This window comes from Pleurodeles waltl, chromosome 6 (assembly GCF_031143425.1).
Source record: "Pleurodeles waltl isolate 20211129_DDA chromosome 6, aPleWal1.hap1.20221129, whole genome shotgun sequence".
NCBI classification, from domain to species: Eukaryota; Metazoa; Chordata; class Amphibia; order Caudata; family Salamandridae; genus Pleurodeles; species Pleurodeles waltl.
The window spans coordinates 663,401,013-663,421,880 of NC_090445.1; the positions used below are offsets into that span (position 1 = coordinate 663,401,013).

At 40.9% G+C, this 20,868-nt stretch overlaps 1 protein-coding gene across 7 annotated transcripts in view; it reads right to left on the reverse strand.

Moving 5' to 3' along the window:
- ZNF219 (zinc finger protein 219) overlaps positions 1-20,868 on the reverse strand; it is a 259,158-nt gene that overhangs the window by 128,288 nt on the left and 110,002 nt on the right. For all 7 annotated transcript variants that reach the window (XM_069239042.1, XM_069239041.1, XM_069239045.1 and 4 more), the window contains exon 2: positions 602-722. In XM_069239042.1, coding sequence (XP_069095143.1) covers positions 602-619 — 18 coding nt within the window. In that variant the 5' untranslated portion in view covers positions 620-722. The remainder of the gene's footprint in view (positions 1-601; positions 723-20,868) is intronic.

Consider the following 20,868-nt stretch of genomic DNA (forward strand, 5'->3'; position numbering starts at 1 on the left):
ACAATGCAATTCAATCCATACCTGCAGATGCCCTACTAAACCAGCTCAGGGACCCAAACACAGCTCTGCCAATGCACCTTAACGGACACCTTCTTCACACTTGCAATTTTAAGCACATTACTTCAATCTTGACAGTCATTACTCAGGCTAATGCAACATATCTACATCCCAATATATCCAAATGTGTTCCAATCTGCACCTTTTATTATACCATGACTCAAACAAACAGACTAGCCAATATGGATCTGTAGCCCCTGTAGTGACTTCAGGGCCAAATTACACACAGCCCCAACATATAAACTATATATACATATACCTGAAGCACTGCTACTCAAAAGCTGGTACCAACACACAGTTGAGTCGATGTACCTCAATTCAGACCCGTGCCACCCTGATAGCACAACACTGGTACCTGACAAATCTTCATTAATGTACGGTCATTTGAACTTATCTATGGCATACACCCATCTCTTTCAAAGTACTTCATAATGAATATTTAGCACTCCAGGAACCAGCTACTCCGGTAGTCAGAGCAATAGGGTGTATAATACCTTCACCCCGACGAGCAGCACATCCTTTCAACCCACTTATCAATACTCACCTGCCTAGGGATCCTCATCACATGCTCTGGTTCCCTTTTCGGGCAGCAGAAAAACAGCAGCAGCTATGAATTCCGGAGCTATCATGGAAGTTAAGTCATTGTTCTCCTCTTATTGAGATACCTGAGGAGATGTACATAAATGAAAATATCAGCATTACATTCTTGGGATTGCAGGATCTTTCAAACACCCAAAAAACACTAACAGCCCAATATATTACAAGGCTTGCAAACAAAGATAAGAGTCAACAGGTTAAATTATTCATGGGATGACGATGCCCAATTTAGACGAGTTATTTTCTGCGGCCCCCTCATTTGATGTAGGCCACCACTGATGGCAAATCCAAGCAGCTGAGGATATCAGAAAGAGCTCTGTGGCATAATTCTGCTACAACACAGATAACATTCCCCCCAACTGTACAATTAAAAATCACCTTGAATTTTCATACCCTTATAAAGCATCTGGCACGTGGCCTTGTGCATCTGTATGCTCACTTAACTGTTCTAGGGCTTGCGGTTGCATCATCCTATAAATAATGCATGATAGCCTGCAAGAAATGTAAACACTTGAATCCAATTTTCGTATTACAATCTATGTCGGACATCACTAACCTCGCCATAAAAGACAATGAACGAAATGACTTATTACAGAAGAGTTGTGATGTCAGGGCCTGCAAACAATGTGCAAGACCACTCACTGAGCAGAATTACAACTGCCACTTCATCAGATAAGGGGCGAAATAGTGGTTCAGGACTATATCTCCTAAACTTTATTCACCAGGAAATTCACTTTAATCAGCAGATGAGGAGACCCATGCGGTAGCAGGTTTATTTAAAGCACTGCTGCAAGGAAGCAGCAATATTTCTGCAGATTACCATACATTTTCACCCATTTCCAGTTTACTTGACTTTAAATTAATGAACATAACTGGACACAGCACACTGGCTGGTTGATTTGAAAGGTACACATCGCAAACCATTTCACCTGGAGAAGGTCTAACAGTATCAAAATACCCCTGCCCAAAAGAAAACTACTTTGCTGCATCGATCAAAAAGTCTTTCACAAAAATATACTGTATTACACATGAATTCCTTAGTGGTGACCCAATACACGTACGCAAGAACTGCGTGTCCAACCTAATTATTTCATTCATAAAGCTACCGTGCTCAAAACACCCCCTTCCGCTCAGAAGCCAGTTGAAATTCCATGCGCCCCCATATTTTTGGAATATGCTGTCCCAGAGCCTACTAGTGTACATCACTTGTTTCGCCTCTCCGCTCGAGTCCGGGTTCTTGCCCGACAGCTCCATTATGCTGAGCCATACCTCCAATTTCCTAACTACATCTTGCATGGGCACCGTAATTGACACATTCCAGAACAGTCTGATATCTGGTGCTCCCAACATCGTCCCGGACACCCACCACAGCAAAACTGAGCGGCAGATTCAATGGAGAACCACCACAACCTGAGGAAACTGTTTTTAAAACACCCCCTTAAAAAGGTGTGAATCTCAGGGCACTGCGATAGTGAGAGAGCGTAGCTTATATAATCTATATTAACATGAAATGTTTATGAACTAATGTATAATGATGCCGCATAGAAACTGCATTAACATGTTTTGCTAAAACGTGCACTTGAAATGTGACCATGGCGAGTGGCCGCCAATGTATACGGGGACTAATGAATGTGACTAATAATGGTGAAGTGTTTTATTAAATTGCGCTTTTACATTAATGTTGAAAGGCTAAATGTATTAGATTCTTGTTAATAAAGCAGTAGGCCTTAGGTAGCATGAGTCGAGGCCTAGCTGCCTGACTCTCATATTAAATGTATTTTTCTAACGTGCAGTGTGTTGACTTGCTAAAGGACATGAACTCTTGTTTTTTTTCAAAAGTTAGAAGCTGAATGTAAATGTAGTAGATCCGTTCTCATGAAATTCACCCTGCCTATAGTAACATTTTTAGCTAAATGCAACTGTGTAGATTAACATGATGTACAAGGTCACCTAAACCAGTACGGACAATGGAGCCACTGACCGAAGATGCGCAAAGGACCACAAGACGATGAAATCATACCGGACATTCCACCCGTTAAAGACGTCAATCATAAGCACCAATAAAATATGTGAGAACTGTTATGGGATAACAAATTTGATGAGCTAATGTGTTTTTAATTGGTTAAAGATAGTGGGGTGCAACCCCTCGTCCAATTAGATTTTAGGGGAATGTACCACGAAAAAGGGATAAAAACCCTTGTCACCAGGAAGTAAATTAGAATTACGGAGCAGGAGACTAGGAGAGGGGGGAGATGCTGATGCTATTTGCTATGACCCAGACACTTTGTCACTTTGCATAGAGACTTTGCTGTTTGGTTCTTAAAACCATTCTGTCCTTAGATTGCCCATTTACACTTTACCTCCTTATGAGGGAAGTGCCCCTATTTTTCCTTTTGCTGGAGCTGAATCTCTTTTGATGGCGAATCCACTGATGTCCTGAAGACGAAGACAGAACCTTACTGCTGACCAAACTTGGAGGGTAACTATATGACAATGAAATTGTGATTGTCTGTTTGCTTTTCCTTTCTAGGTACCAACTGCTTTTCTTTTGACAGGAGCCATAGTTAGATGTTTTTTCCAAATTAATGTTACTAAATTGTGTTGCATGAAGCCCAAAATGCCAATGCTAATTTGAGGTTAGGTGAGGGGTTCACTGACCTGACGCAAATAGACAAATGACTGAATCTATGTTTTGTTGAACAATGCACTGATATACTCTGCTAATGATAGTCTATGTTTACGCTGTGCTATATTCTAATGTTTGTGATTCTTGCTTTGATGAAATCTTATCAGAGGTGCCATATTGTGACTATGCTAATGTGTTTCTTGGTTTTGAGACTAATAAACTTGCTAGTAGTATTGTAACCAATAGGGAATAAATATCACTAAATTCATACTAAACTGGTGTGGTTATTCATGACTGCAAGGTCATGGTGGTGTCTTGAGTTTGATTAATGCCTTTGACTAAGGTGAAATGCATTATTGTAATAAATATTGATGATATTATTGATGTATTGATTGACATGATGATTAGCTATCTCGTCCTAAGGTGTCTCTCAACAGGGTCAAAAGATTCATTGGTCTAAAACGAGTCCCAATGTGTAATAATTTATCATAAAGGGACGCGTTAACAGATAGCACATGAAAAAGTGCCCTCGTCTGCATTTATGTGACAGAGCTAGCTACCATGGATATCATTGAGGAGTCAGAGCTGCTACCTCTGCCATGCCCCTTGCGACCCCCTGGCATTCCATTCGCGATCTTTGGCCATAGAGGTTGCAAAATCAGTACTAGGAACACATGAGCAGCTCATCCTCAGTCAGATGGGGCTCCACTTTCTTTGTTTTCTGACAGTATGTTACTACACTAATAGTGAATAGTTATTATTCCCTATTACTGCAATGAATAATGGAGTACAATTAGCTGGAATGTGACCAGAGCCAATGGAATTATGCGGTTGTGCAGCCAAAGCATTTTTCACAGTTATAGATTTGCTGCATTTGCAATGTGCTCCAGCTTCTGCTGCATAATTTGCAGATTTTAACAAAAATTGTTTCTAGCTCAAACAGTTCAAGTTACTAAAGGTGCAGCGACACAAGTTGCCATGCAGAGTGGAAGGCAATTTCCAAAGCCTGACTGGTCACTTTTCTGGTTCTTTATTGCTCTATTTGAGTGTTAAACTGAAATAAATGAGGTGCACCCAAAGCCGAAACATTTGTAAGTGTAAAAATGACAAACTAATGATGTATTCTGTCATGAAATGTGCTGCATAATTTGCCTTTTATTGCCGTAAAATTTACTCAACCCTCCGCATAATTTGGTCCTCCCCCGCCGCATAAATCCAGTGGGTCTGAATAAGACCCTCACTGGCAGGTGAGGTAGGCAACAAATATTTTTAAATGTATGCTGTGTGCGTGCTTGTAAGTGAGAGTGTTTATGTGTGAGAGAGAAAGAGACAGAAACTAAAGGTCAAATGGCGTCTGATGTCATTTCTGCCACCCCTGGCATTTTGGTGAATTGACGTTCATACCGGCAGGCTCTCCATCTCTCACTCCACAACATTCCACGCGTAAGTACAGCTATGGGATCAGAATGATGTGAGGCGTGAATTTGGTTACGTACGAAACACAAAAAAAAACTTGCCACACTGGTCTCTTATAAGCAGTGCACTTCCAATGAAAGTCAACCAAAACTAGATGTAGTTCATACGGTCGAATCCTGTATCCTCTTCGCTTCACTACATGCAACGCACAATGACCAATGTGAGGTAAAAGACTTCACTCGGATCATTATACAGGACACGAATACACTTCCCACATAAAATACAAACTGCAACTTCCATCTAATCACACACTACAGTATAGCATGCTGCCTTTGTCTTTCGTGGATGAAGTGCTGTATAATTGTAACCATGCAATATACACCGGAAAGGTTTATAGCACAACTTTCCTCGGAGTACTACAGTATATATGTGCAACCAGAAAGTGGTGCATTTAAGTCACGTTCCCTTCTAACTAGTTGACAGGCGGACAAAATGCGATTTGTATTGAGTTTTTTTTTTTTTAAATGAACCTTATTCACGACATTGTGATTTTACATTAACGTAAAGCTTTGCGGAACACTTGTCCACTCAATTCTTGTTTAAATCGGTTTATTACATTTTCACAAGTGCTATCTACAGTCTGGGTCAGAAAGGTCAACGTAGCGCTTTTTTATTACTTTGGTATGAGAGCTGAGCGAGCTTTGTTGTATGGAGGCTGGAACCCCTGGATAACCTGAGTGATGGCTCAGTAATCAGTGGCCCACTCTGTCGTTGCAGCATATATGATCGGTAAACCACAGAGACGGTCCTGCTTCAGGAGGCCAGGGCCTTCGAGACACTTATTTTGAGTGATAGATTTGTCGTCACGTTTGAGCTGGTATAAAAACATAACCAGCTCTAAATAGCATAACCAGTAATAAAAACACCAGCAGACAGTAAAGAAAAAGGCCGTAAAGTTCATATAACCCAGTACAGACCTCCACAGCACAGCCAGTGTGTGCTGCCAGGCCTTCCTCGCCCCCCACCCCCATCACATTCATCTCCTCTCATTACAAAAGCCCATTCATCCATGTAATGGAGACAGTGACAGGCAGAGTTGGCAGGCAGGAAGGAGGATGGGGGAGGGTGAGCAATAGAGTGACAAACACACGGTCTTAGTCCTGCAGCCAACAGAGGGGTTAAATACCACACACCTGGGTCCTCCGAAAGTGATGGGCTTAAACTGCGCACACCGAAGTCCATAGCCAGTAGTCAGGTTGTTAAACAATACAACCGGACCCCCAGTCAGCAAGCACCCGTGAGAAGGGTTAAACGTTGTTGTAAATCAGCAAACGGGGTTAAGCACAGCAAACACGGGTCCCTGGAGGGTAGTGAGCGGTAAAAGAATAAAATATTGCGCACCTTTACCATTAGATTTCAGACAGCAATGAAGGGATGATGGCTCTCAAACTAACCTCTCAACACATGTGGACCAGCAGCCAAGATTTTAAATCTATCACACTTAGGTTTACAGCTGCAGAGGAGGGTGCTAACCCCTTCAGTGGTATTGGCTTCCCTTTACTAGCCAAAGTAGACCCCGGAGTAATGGGACTGCACCCCCAGTCCCAACTTAAAGTTCAGGATGAGGATGTGCTTCATATACCACCTATCTTCTCCCACCCCCTGCTGCTGGTAAATGCTGAGGACTAAGGCCCTCATTACGAGTTTGGTGGTCAGAAGAGCTAACTGCTAAACTCACAGGGGTGAGACTGCCGTCAACCCGGCGGCCTCACCCCCAGTCGTATTAAGACGTTACCGCTGGGTACAGTGCTATGGTATTGATCTCCGCTCCATTAAGGGAGCAGAGGCCAATATCGTAGCAAACAGCACCCTCTGAATGCGCCCTGTCTGCAAAGCAGAAGGTGTGCATTCGGAGAGTGCTTGGTAGTGGTTCCAAGCACTTCCTATCTATTAGCATTTTCATGGTGGTTAAACTGCCATGAAAAGGTTGGCGGAAAAGGGACTTGTGATCAGCACTGTGGTGCTGAACTCAGCACCCCCATGGCCGACCATAAGTCTGACCGCTATCGGAGCGTCGGGAACCATGTTCCCAGGGGAGACAGCAGCCCCTGGCGGTCTGACCGCCACGGTCGTAATGTGGCAATCTGACCGCCTGCAGTGCGGCAGTTCAACCGCCACTTCAAGGCTGGCGGTATCAAGACCGCCAGCCTTGCAATGAGGCCGTAAGTGTCCAGGCAGGTCCAACAATTTTGGGCTGCAGACCAACAGGTCTTTTGTGGTCACTTAAACCTCAGTGCTTTTTGAGCAACAGCCCTTGCTAAAACAATTTTAGCACAAACTACAAGAGGAGCGCCAAGGTGCCCTGGAGGATTTAATTCCATCAAGACTGGATGCAGGCTAATTGGCCCATCAGTAATGGTTTTTACACACCTCACTGATAAGAATGTTTACGCTTTACCCCCAAATCATGGATGTAGGTCAATATGCCATACTGAAGGTTTAGCCGATTAGCTGATGCAGCCTGACCAGAGATCCAAACATTCTAGGTTTCATACTCACACTACATGCTGAAAATCCAGAAATTCTAAATTTAACCCCCCCCTTACTTCAGTCCCACATGCACTGCCCATTTAACTGGTTAAATATAGATATATATGTGATGCATGTAACCATCACTACTAGCTGCACGCCGAACAACCAAAAGGTGCTGTTGGGTGCAAGCCAAGGTTTGATTTAATGGGCAAGGAAACACATGCGCCTGATACTATCAGATATAAGGCGAAGTTTACAATCACTCACTACTGACTGCAATCGGAGTGCACAGTTGTGTGGATTTCACCTTATTGTGGCTGCAAGCCGATGTGTCTACTTGTGTTGATAGGCTCAACCCTCTAACTACTATCCACAGGCCCAGGTATTCGGAGTTTAAATCCAGTACATAAAATAGCCTAAACAAAACAGGCCAATGGTTGAATTTAGTACACCTAGGACTTGAATGTGCATCCTGAGGTGAGGTTATTCAACTGAGCCGAGCATACCTGGATCTGCAACTATACATAGAGGAATAAAATATTTTACGCCTGCCCTCTGTTTGCAGACTTGCTCAATGTAACCACAGCACTTTATCCAGAATGTTCGATACAGTACACCTTGGTCATCTAATGATATCAGATACATTATCTTGATGACATGACCTAACATGGTGATTCATATGAATGGGGTCTATGGTAGAATAGGATAGGTGTTCTGCCCAAGAGCACACAACTGATTATATCGTACTGCAGCATTCATATAGAGCTTACTATCCCTATGTAGGGCACTGAAGTGTTTGCCTCCATGGGTTCCAAGTTATGTTCTGTAGTTTTATTCTATGCCTGTTCAGTTGGTGATGACTTATTTACAGGCTGGTACAGTACTGGGTGATGGACAAGACAGATTGTAGTTGAATATACAACTGTTTTTCCAGGTCCTAGCACTGGAGTTTGTGGGATGATGTGGCTATCTTGGAAAAAGGCAGGTTTGCAACTGTCATTTGAAGTGTTTAGTTTAGTTTAAGAATTTATAAAGCGCGTAGTGACCCGAAGGCATCCCAGCGCTAACCTAACCTGACCGGTGCTGTCACTAGGAGAGTTGAGAGTGCTACCTACAGAAAAGAATAGTCTTGAGTTTTTTCCTAAAAAGTAGTTCTGAATGTTCCTGACGTAGATCGGAAGGAAGATCATTCCAAAGACGGGCGGCCTTGGTAAGGAAGGAGTTGGCCCCCCAAGCTCTCTTAGACCTCAAGATGGTCACAAGACGAGAGGAGGAGGACCTCAGACTTCGAGAAGGAACATAAAGACATAGCCGCTTTCTAAAGAACATTGGGCCCTTATGTTGAAGAGCTCTATGAACAATGCATAGGGCCTTAAAATAGGTACGTTGCTTGAAGGGGAGCCAATGAAGCGAGGAAAGAGCAGGTTTAGCGGATACATGTCTGGGAAGATTGACAAGAAGCCGGGCGGCTGCGTTCTGGACTGTTTGTAGCCTTTTTATAACATAAGCCGGGGCGCTGAGAAAAAGTGAGTTCCCATAATCCAACCGGGAGAGGATAAGAGTTTGAACGAGGATTCTTCTGGCCATAGGGGGAAGAAGAATCGAGATTTTCCTAAGAACTCTTAAGATGCCAAAGCATATAGAAGAGACTCTTTTTGCTTGATAATCCATGGTCAGACGAGAATCCACCCAGAAACCAAGGCTTTTTACCTGGTCCTTAGGGGGAGGAAGATTATTGAAAGCCTCAGAGTACAGCGGAAGCGAAAGAGCTGGGGGGGAATTGCCTAGTACGATGACTTCTGACTTTCTGTCATTGAATTTGAGCTTAGACTGGACCATCCAAGCTCCAATGTCTTTCATACAGCACGAGAGGTTAGCTGCCGACGAGTCCCCGGAGCTGGATAGGGACACCACAAGTTGAGTATCGTCGGCGTAGGTGACCAAAGACAAATTGTAGGGAGCGATCACCTTAGCCAGCGGGGATAAATAGACATTAAAAAGAGTTGGGCTCAAAGAAGAGCCCTGGGGAACTCCACAAGTCAAAGGAAAAATGTCAGAGAAGTAGGCTCGATCCAGGACTTGAAAAGATCTGTCTTTGACAAAAGCGGACAGCCAGGACAATGCCAGGCCTCCTATCCCCAATTCTGAGAGCCTGCGGCAGAGAAGGTTGTGGTCCACTGTATCAAAAGCAGCGCTGAGATCAAGCAGAATCATGGCCACATGGGACCCTTGGTCCAAAAGCTGCCTGGCTGACTCAGTCACTGCAAGGAGAGCTGACTCCGTGCTATGATGGGCTCTAAAACCCATTTGGGTGGGGTGGAGGAGTTCATGGGTCTCTAAGTAGCTGGTTAATTGGTGATTAATGCTAGTTAATGATAGTGTGTATGCTCCTGAATACTTTGAATCTTGTCTGGAAATCATTCCATTGCTATCTATTGCTAGAAGAGCAATATTCAATGCTCTCAGTACACTGAGCACCCTGTACTGAGAAAGAAGTGCTTCCTACAGCTCTCTTATAGTAAAGAGGTATGATGATCCGTAGTGCAAGCCTGGAGCACAGCGTCCTGTTTTGTTTGTATACTTAGAATTAAAGTTGCAGGTCTAGCGGCTTTTTTTAAATTTTTTTAATTATTAGGAGGTTTTGTCAGTAAGGCAGAGTGCATTGAATATTGCTCTTCTAGCAATAGATAGCAAATGGAATGATTGGAGTCATGCATTATTTTAGTGAAGGATGAAAAGGACTTTGGCAGCAGCATTTTGGGTTGGCTGTATTTTGTATATGATGAAACTGGATGTGGCAAGGTATAGGCTGCTGGGCATAGCCAAGCTTTGGTATTAAGAATAAGAGGATAGCTTGCAGCTCTTCTCGGTATGCAACAAATGGAAAATGCAGCACAGTGTTTTAATTGTGGAGAAGGTGCTCTTAAGTGACCTTGTTTACATGCTATATCAAAGATAGGTTTGAATCCATGGTTATCCCTGAGTTTCTGACTTCTCTTGATGTGCGCACTTAAATGACTGGGGTTGACCAACTTTACACAGGACCAAAACAGAGCTTTTATGTTATACTGGGGTCATGCTGTCTATCGCTTGCTCTAGGCCGAACTTGCTGAGGCTCTCATTATCCTTCTGGAGGAGATTCAAATAGCCACTGAAATGTCCAATCTCTGAAGCTCTGAATAAGCAAGTATCAGTTGAGAAGCGCACCGAATAGCACTCCATTTTTGGCTAGCCAACACTGGACCCAACAGATTACAGCCACCATTTTGTCCAAAGTGTTTTAGGCAAATACCTTATATGTTGAATTCCACCACACTCTATTTGAAAGTTTTAAAAAAATATTTCAAAATATGGCATTCGAGGCCATGATTCAACTAAATCTGAACCAGCATTAACGTAACACCCCTCAGCTTGTATTTAGTGACTTCTGGAGTCTAGGGGCCTCACATTCAAAACATTGGCTTCACCTACAGGATTTTTTCCACACACAAGTTTGATTTACCTCCTGGAACCCAGGGCGGACAATGCATTAGCTAGAATCAGTGTTGAGCATTTCTACCAAGATTTTGAACTACAAGATGCAAGGCAAAAGCCTGGAAGGGCACAGAGTGTCTGAACCATATGGTGGAATAAACTGTTCTTAGTTATCAGACCAGATGGGAACTACTTAAAATGTGAAGTTCCTTAAAACAGAAATGTTCTGCATAGTCTGTAAGTTCAATGTCCTATAAAACCACACACGACAACAATCAGCCCTCTGGTTAAAACCAGTATAAAATGGCCATAACGGGGTGGGGGACACACCCTGAGTAAGGTGGTTTAAATAAGACAGCACACCTCACACCCAGCATGCCATCAGAAGGTAGGTGATGAAAACCAGTGCACCACACCACTGAGCCAAATGTCAGGTGAGAAGGAGTTAATCACATAACATTTCAGCCTTCAGCAAAAAATGGAGGAGGTTTAAACACACTAGCATACTTAGTCCCTCAGATTCACTCTGTAGTGAGGGCTGGGTCCAGTAGTAAACACCAGTTCTACAGCCAAAAGCTACCAGGGACTTAAACCCAAATGAGAAGGGTCATTTCTAAGGGTAGCCCCAAAACACATGGGCCCTCAGACAGCAAAGAGAAACTCGTAACACCAGTGACATGGGCCCTAAAGTGAGGGTGTAAATCGGACTAGCACCTGGGCCCTCGCCTTCAAGCAGCAGTGAAAGGGTCAAATCCAGCACAGGAAAGTTCAGTACTACATGTAAATGCCCTAAACCAGCTCACACCAGTAAGCTAGAAAAGCATACATTCAAGGATATCGCTTTAGGCAACTTTTCCTATGTAAATGGGCATTCAAAAAGGTAAGCTCAACATAAGTACATGGATAAAAGATACATACAATCAACTCAAAAGGGATATATTGTATAGCATGTCATCTCAACGACATGGGGGCTGATGTCCCAGGCCAACCACACAGAGAAGGACACACTCTAAAGCAGCTATATACTTCAAAGTCATATACTGCTAACCTTCCAGTACTAGAAATGCCATTTCTCTTCATGTCAATAGCGAAATGGTTTCAAGTCCTGGACCTGTGCAATAATCTAATGTATTCTGGATAGTGTATTCTTGTTTTGTTTCCATTAAACTAATTAGATTAAGACACCTGAAATCAATAATATGTAGGTGAAAAGAGGCAGTGTACATAATGACATGGAGGGGGGCTCACCATAAGGGTACACCACAAATTTATGCTTGCATGAACAGAACTGTCATGTGTTTGTATATGCCAAAGATTAACTCACCTCATCCATGCAGATGAGGTGAACACAGAGTGCCTTATGAACATGATTATATGCATCTACTCGTTGCACACATACAATTGAACCTCATGAACATGCTTTGTAAAGGGTACATGGAGATACTATTTAACAGTTCAATTACAAAAACTGTATGCATGGGACCTGTGACATTTATGTGATGTTAAAAGTGCTAGCTCAACGGTTGGTTTACATTCAAATTACACCTTTATTTTGTTCCACCATCTTAGAACAGAAAAAAATCTGCAGACTCCACACAACTGACCAGACAAAAAACAAGCACTGGCAATGCCAACAGGTCTACCTTATAATTTAAAGTGCCTTCAGTCATTGAGTTAAGGCAGTTAATAAACAAACAATCAAGCAGGCACACTATCACTCATTTGTGCACCAAAACATACATTCATCTCTTGATTTATTATAGCATTTACTTCTCCACACTAAGAGAGACTAACTTCCACACGCATAAGGAAGATAGATTAAAACAATACAAACAGAAATAATAGGTCTGCCACCCCATAAACTTGGCAAGCATATGCTTAAATAAAAAAATAACCAGAGTAGGGGTTGGCCATCTAGCAATGGTATTGTACGTACATTTAGAAGCCATGTGTTGGTCACCGTGAAGTAGTATAAAAAACAATGATACACTACACAGAATACGATTCTAAGGTAGCCACACAGTAAACACTTTTCTGTGTACAGAGCATCACTTTTGTACATAGCCAAGGTGGCCTATCATGACCAAGGCGACTAGGAACAATTAAACAATAATATGCAATAGACAATACCATTCTGAGAGAAGTGTCCAGCTTAGAAACGGTGGCTGCACTGGATGCAGCATACAGCAGATGAAATTAGGGGCAGGTGCCAGCCTGACAGGGCTGACTGGGGAGCTGCAGGATGCTCAAAGGGGGGGGGGGGGGAAGGAGTACTAAAGAAATGAAACAAAACCTAGAAGAGGAGAAAATTGAAAATGAAAGATTGGCCACCAGGCTAGACAATGAAGCACACTCATTTGCAGCCAGAGGTGGCCATGTCTAATGGCATTACCCACCGGGCAATAGAACCAGTCATAGAAATGGGCTGTTTACATCATGCACTATGCGATCGGAAGAAGCAGAATTTTAAATTGAAAAAAAAAAAAAAAACACACACACATTCTCTATTAATGTATAGGTGTTTAGTTTGTGGTTATATATGCAAGGGTTTGGCAAACACTAGAGAAGGTCTTATCTTCTATCTCAAATGGTTTATAATATAGAGTAATCAACAAAAAAACCTGTGCTTAGTAAATTATTCTGTGAGATTCAATGTAAAAAATTCGCAGGTGACACTCTTCAGCATAGTGTAAAAACAGTCCAACCTTAAAGGACTCCCAGCTTTAATGAATGCATTTCACAATGATTAAAATCAGTCCTATTATCTTTGTTATATCTTGTCTAAAGTAACAGATCAAACCTATGGCAACTAACTACTTTTCCAAATGAAGGCTATAGCTTTCATCACTGAATTGCTGCATACCAAACTGAGGCCTCCTGTATTGCACATGTTGGCAACTATCAAAAGCAGTCATAAAAATGTCAAGTTTTTATAAATTACAGTTCGCAAAACAATATTCAACTCCTAGGAGTGTCAGCGGGGATTATCAAATCACACATTTTCTACCTGCAGGGTTTGTCAGAAAGGGAAACCATCCCCAAACTCCCTGGCTGCTACAGTGATCTAATGCCTTTGTTATAACCTTTCATAAAAATAAAAATTCAAGTCTATAGCCTTGATCAACTGCTCGTCACATTAACCAACTCAGTCCTGTTGTGCTGAGCATAACCTTTCCTTAAGGCAAAAATTGTAAAACCAGCACTTTTTTTTCAAGAGAAGCAGACAACGTTTGTCCCATCATATCAATACTCATGGAAAATAAACATTAAGGGGGAGGAACGGTCCTCTTCTCTGTACTACTCCTGAAAGCTATTTTTTGTTAGTTACGCGAAAAAATGCAAGTCAAGTCATATCAGACTAATAAACCGACGTCAAATGCCAAACGTCAAGCTATTTTATGGCAAGAGTCCTCAAACAGCGAAAATATTGACTCCACCAATTCAAAGTCGAAACACAATTTTGTAATATGTCTGACTCATTTGTGAAAAGCACGTTTCGCTGGCAGTCATTTTCTTCTTGACCCATTCTCCTGTCTTAACATGCTTAAAGAAGTTTCAACAGACACTATTAACCGTATAGCATGTGTGTAATCTCGTGAAAAAATTACGTCTGGAGGTACAGGTTAAAACCCTCCTAAATTAAGCAACTGTGGTCAGAACAAACACTCCCGCGATCAAACAACATAGCAAAGAAAAATATGTTTCTGGGTACATCATGGGCCTGATGGTGAGCATAGCTGCCTAAATTCAGGGTTTTTAATTCTTAAAATAAAGCAAAACATTCTTTAATGTAGACTTTTTAGAGGATACATTAGGCACTAAGGCGACAACAAATGAAGCACATTTAGAGAGTAGCTCAAGTGGTACATTTGTGTTACCTATTTGGTATTGCTCAGAGAGATCCGTTTGAACAGAGGGAGGGATATCTGCCTCATGTTTCTCCGTTACAAGGTGTATTTTTTTACGGCAATTTTGATAAAGGAGAGGTCGTCAAGGAGATAATTCCAATACAGAGGTACGAATAGCCTGAAAAATCCGAATCTAACACGAAGACACGAAAGACAGTTTAGGAGGGGAAGGGTGGCAGTTTGACATCAGCATATTTCGAGCACGTTTGTACCAAGGTATGTGAATAAGTTATACTGGTGCATCTCCTGGTGAGAATGGTCTTGAAGTGCAGAGCACATTTTAGGTTTGATGCTGCAAAAAGGAGTGCTTATTCAGAGTCATCACGGAAGGGCTCTTCGAGTAAATGCATGGGGAAAGTAGGGAAAACGGAAATCTAACCAGAGTAGTGATAGAACCCGTGCAGAAACAAAAACGGAGCTAGATTGTCGAGAACCTGGTTGAGGTAACAGACATAGTTGACGTGGAGTGTCAGTGGCTTAGTTGGGAGAAGACAAATGTTTGCCAGCCTGTTACCAGACAGGACACAGGAGGGACGATCATAATTTGTGGCTGGAGTAGGCTATTGAGTAAAGTCAAAATAAGGCCAACGGTGCCATTTGTATTGGGGTGTGGAGGGTGTTGGGGATGTTTTCATGAGCATCAAGCAAAAAATATGTAATATTTTTATTTAAGTTGCTATTTACATCTCCGAGGAAGATCTAAGGGCCACAGACTGGGATAAAGTTGAAATCGTCAATTGAAAGATCCACTGTCGGCAGCACGGGCAAAAATGACCATGAGCGATTTGTGCAGAACGGGTGATTCCAACCTTTACTGTAGTCAGAGCTACTTCTGATCAATGAAAATCATTGTGAGCTACCAAAAGCTAAAAAAAATCACGCATTATTACCAGACAGCCCCACTGCCAGCTTCCTTGACTTTGAGACTAATGTCCATAGACCCAGATACTATGTTTTGAACTAAATACTTTGATTTGGGGCACTATGACAGGGCTGCCATTTGTCAGCGCAAGCATGGTTTTTGGTGATGTATGAATATATGTGCCTATACACGGAATATGTGTTTGGGTAACAGAGCTTGTGTTATACATACTTGTGACACAGGACATACCTTTTGCCATATGTGGCACCGTTATATTTATATATATTCACATTATTAAGATTTTTGCACTTGAAAACCATTTTTTTAAATAGGAGAAATTGTATGTTTTTAATATATATATATATATATATTAAAAACATACATACCTTTTGCCATATGTGGCACCGTTATATTTATATATATATTCACATTATTAAGATTTTTGCACTTGAAAACCATTTTTTTAAATAGGAGAAATTGTATGTTTTTAATATATATATATATATATATTAAAAACATACAATTTCTCCTATTTAAAAAAATGGTTTTCAAGTGCAAAAATCTTAATAATGTGAATATATATATAAATATAACGGTGCCACATATGGCAAAAGGTATGTCATTTTTTTAAATAGGAGAAATTGTATGTTTTTAATATATATATATATATATATATATATATATATATATATATATATTAAAAACATACAATTTCTCCTATTTAAAAAAATGGTTTTCAAGTGCAAAAATCTTAATAATGTGGAACATGTTTCTGCACTTTAAATTTATCCCATTTAAAAATTGGCTGTATTTTCCAGTTATGAATATGTCACAGTATTATACTGGCCACTGAGAGTGAGAGGCCTGCTGTTTGTAAATGCAACACTTTGAAAAAAAAAAAAAAATTGAGAACATTTTAATTAAATGTTAAATTAATTATAAGATAACTTTCCATTTTGATTTTCTCTAACTTAAAAGCATTGAGAAACATAATTTCATTCTTACCTCCAAACAACTTTTATTTAAGAGTTAAATACCTTAGTGCTTCAATTCTTCACCTCTGTGCCCTGGGTCATAAATCTGACTACAGCACTGCTCCTTATCAGGCCCTACTGTCTGCAGACTGATCATAATAATGTAAAATAAACACAGCCTTCCCTTCACTTTAAAAAAAAAAAAAAAGGAAAATGTGACCCTGTGCTTATTTAGAGAACAACTTCAGGCTGTGAGCTACTCTGAAGAGGTCTAGGAGCTACCGGTAACTCAAGATCCACTGGTTGGAGACACCTGGTGCAGAACAAGTGAAACTACAACCTTGCAGGAACCTTTCGGTTGGGGGAGAGGGGGAAGGGAGTAGTGTTAAATTGGGTCATCTTTGTATTGTGCAGCTTGTGTGCCATAAATCGATGAGATGACTCTACGATGGCCGCAATTGAAGAGGTAAAAGTCTGCATGGTACTATGCCATTGCAGAATGGGGTGAAGTTCTAAGAGCACCAAACTGTAACTGCCAGACAACTGACCTGGGCGTACAGTCACAGTTCACAGGAGTAGGGCTAGTTGCAAGCAGTGCCACTGAAAGTTTAGGATTCTGCAGCTGCATCATTTTTTGCATAATTATAGATTTGCCACATAATTCACCTGCTGTATGATCTCCAAGTTAAAAAATTGCTTCTAGCTCAAAAATGTGGAACACTTGGTCCTGCACAGTGGAAATACAGTCTTCAGGGTTGACTGGTCAACTTTTAATTACTTATAGCTCTACTTGGATGTTAAACTGGTACCAGCAAAGTGAAATATTCACCAACACAGTGTTACAATGTGTAATTTAAAAAAAAGACAAATTAACGAAGTAATACCATTGCAAGATGTGCCGCACTGTGTGTCATAATTTGCCTTTTGTTGATGCCTAATTTAGTGAGCCCTGCCACATACTTTGGCCCCACCTACTGCATGGTTTCAGTGGCACTAGCTAAATGTTTTTTAAAACGCTCTGCCCAGGTGCTGCAAGAGGACGACTATCTGCTAAAATTAGGGGAGCTGTAGGGAGAGAAAAAAAAAAAAAACAACCAAGTCTTAAGTTTCTTCCTGAACACAGTAAAAGAAGGAATGGACTGACTTCAATCAGCAGGCAAAGTTCCACCAGTTTGCTGCCAGGAAATAAAATGAACATCCTCCCAACCTACATCTTAAAGTACGCATAGGCTGATATAAACTAAAAAAACCTCCCCACCATCTCAAATAAAGAGGACCCATTATGCGGGATGCACATAGCGTTAAACGCCATGTGCTTCCAATTTGAAAGCCAATGCTGATATGAGAATATGAGTATGTTAGCTATGTTCTCCCCACCTGTTGAGGTTTTTCTGTGTTGGTTTTAGCCCTGCTGGTGTTCTTATCTTCTCTCTATTCCTTACTTTGACTGACATTTTTCTCAAGGGGGTGCTATGTTGTGATGTAGGAGTCTCTAAGGAAATTGGTAGTGCATGGGATTCTGCCTGTTGAAGTTGGTAGTGGACATCAACTGAAAAACGCATACAGGCATACAGTGTGTATTTGACTTGTGTACGCAGTAGGAAACTAGATTCCACAGCTCAAGGGTTAATTGAAGAGGATCTCGAACGGCTTCCTAAAATATCTTATTTTTAATAGATACTGTTTGCAGAGATTGTGCCAAAGCACATAGGAAGGTGGACCTGCATGGAGGAACATCTAGGAAGCGGGAGGATCACAGATCTCAAATGTCAGTTAGGGGTGTTTTAATTACTTTCTCCTGGAAGTCGAGAGGAGTCAGGACACAAACTCGAAGAGCATGCAAATAATTTTCAAGTTGGCCCACAGAAAATAGGCGATGAGGTTTATCATTTTACAGGCCTACATTGCTATACATTATGTAATAGTTAGTGTGTTCATAGTTACATAATATGTTATAGCTTACAGAACACCCCTCTCTGTACTTACTAAGATTTACTATATAAAGCTTTACCATGGTACATGAATGTACTATGGTCAAATGACCACCCATACATGAATATAATACATACTGTGCATCCTTATGGAGATGTCATACACATTTGATCCTTATGTATTTAGTAAGTGCAAAGCAGAGGCTCATAAGATGTAGTTGGGTGCTTTATACACCAGCTAACCTTGTTTACAGATGATGCACACAAGGGCACATTCATACACCTAGACGTACTATACATCAGCTCTTTTCATGTATGTGTCTGTTGCCGAACAACTTGCCTTCAAACGGGGACATACAACAGATCACATTAAGTATAGAGTTAAACTACATGAAGCATTCATGTACATTGGTCTACTATACACCAGTTCTCGTGGATAATGTGCATATACTAAACAACATCTCACCTAATATTATGCAATTTTTCAATTAAAAACATAATACAAACATCATGTGTGGATAGATATTAATATCATCGCTCACATCTCAGGACCGCCTGGTGTACATGAATGTACACACAATCTCACCCACAAATATACAGTATTCTATATATAGGCTACCTCCATGCATATAATCTATAGACCTGGTATGCTAGGATACCCCAAACATCAGCTCAAAGTATTCTCAACTACAATGATATTTTAAATCAAATCACCCATGAGTGGATGTGTTTAGTATACACTAGTTCACGTCAAACAGCAGATTATTCTGTACGCCAGTTAATCTCACACTAAGTAACCACATATATAAGAAAATATTATTCAAAGCATTATTCATTATTATAAAGCAGACAATTAGGGACACAGTTTCCAGCCCTGGACTTTAGTGTGATAGCTTAATGTATTCTAAATATTTTAGTCTTGTTTTTTTTCAAGACTTGATATAAGCCAGCTCCTTTTGTTTATATATATATATATATATATATATATATATATATATATATATATATATATACATACATATATATATACACACACACACACACACACATATACATACGCACACTATACACTCAGGGGTGCAGCTTAAACAATGAAATTTGCAAAGCGCAAATCTCATATTTCCCAACTTAAAAAAAAAAAAAAGTATATATAATAACCTCTGTGGCTGACTTAATAGTTTGGGGGACAAGTATTCCATTCAAACAGCGATGCAGTACCCTTTCCACAAAACCTAATGTCCGCCCACCTGATTTTAAGTCGGACGGGCAACTTTTCGCTGACGGAGTAAAATGAAAAACATTTTGGAAAAGTCTGATGGTTGGATGTCATGTTTGACAAAGCTCTCCGTCAAAAGTTTTCCACATGGACAGGAATTGACATGAGGATGGTTACTGTCAATGTATAGAGATGTCCCACAGACCTTGTGAACATCTCTAAATTTGGCGAGCAGAATAAAGCTTGGGTGGCAGACGTGAAGTCCTGCGCAACTCTGTCCATCTTTACTCCATCTGTTAACCGCTAAATCAGGCCCCTCTATTTTGTGAGGCACAGTGGGTGAAAAACAATGTTTCGGAATGCCATTGTGAATGACTGCCAGTGGATAGACTACTTGCAAGCATTTGTCCCATCGTGTTTCAGGGTTTCATTGTCACCAGTAGTATGCCCAGAAGCCCCAGACCGCTCAAGCTTTCAAGCCTACTAGAGAAAATATTAGTAAATTCCAAAAAGTAGAAAATGTGCATCCATTTATGAGTATGCCCATGGATGCAGATTTACTAACTTTTGGTAAACTGACCATTATATATTTAGGTTGAAAATATGAACAGGGTAAAACTTCTAAGTGAAATCAGGACAACAAGAAAAACCAACTGACTTAGGAGGCCCGACTTGGAGCATCAAGCCCAATTACTAGGTCATGGAAACCCATTATTTGGGGCGTGTCATACCCCAGACACTTCCACAAAGATACACCCCTCGCTCAAATTGGGGCACCGGCCCCAAAAATATAAATCAGTCAATTCTATGTATAATGACATGCTGGAGAGAATTCACCCTCATTTAAAGGGATCTATCATACACCAGACTGGAAAACGCACACATATGCGGTACAAAGGTTCACCGCAGGTAATACACAAGAACTGGCCACACCCACATGGATATATACAAAGAGGTTGTGTATACAACGTGCTACATGTCAGGTCACAGTCATGGATATAATATAATCAGCACACCTGGTCACAAAGTGATCTGTTGCATTTTGTCTACCCGAAACGCCCAACAGTGCACTGATGTAGAAGGGAAAAATGATTTACAGTATGTGTGGTGAGCTGTTGAATAGTGCAAACCTATGCATCATCTTAGCTTCATGTTCTTCCATATATTCAAGACCATTGAAATTATGCAATTGTGCAGCTATGGCATTTTCGCATAATTATAGACTTGCCTCATTTGCCGCATACTCTATCATCTGGTCCATAATCTTCATATTTT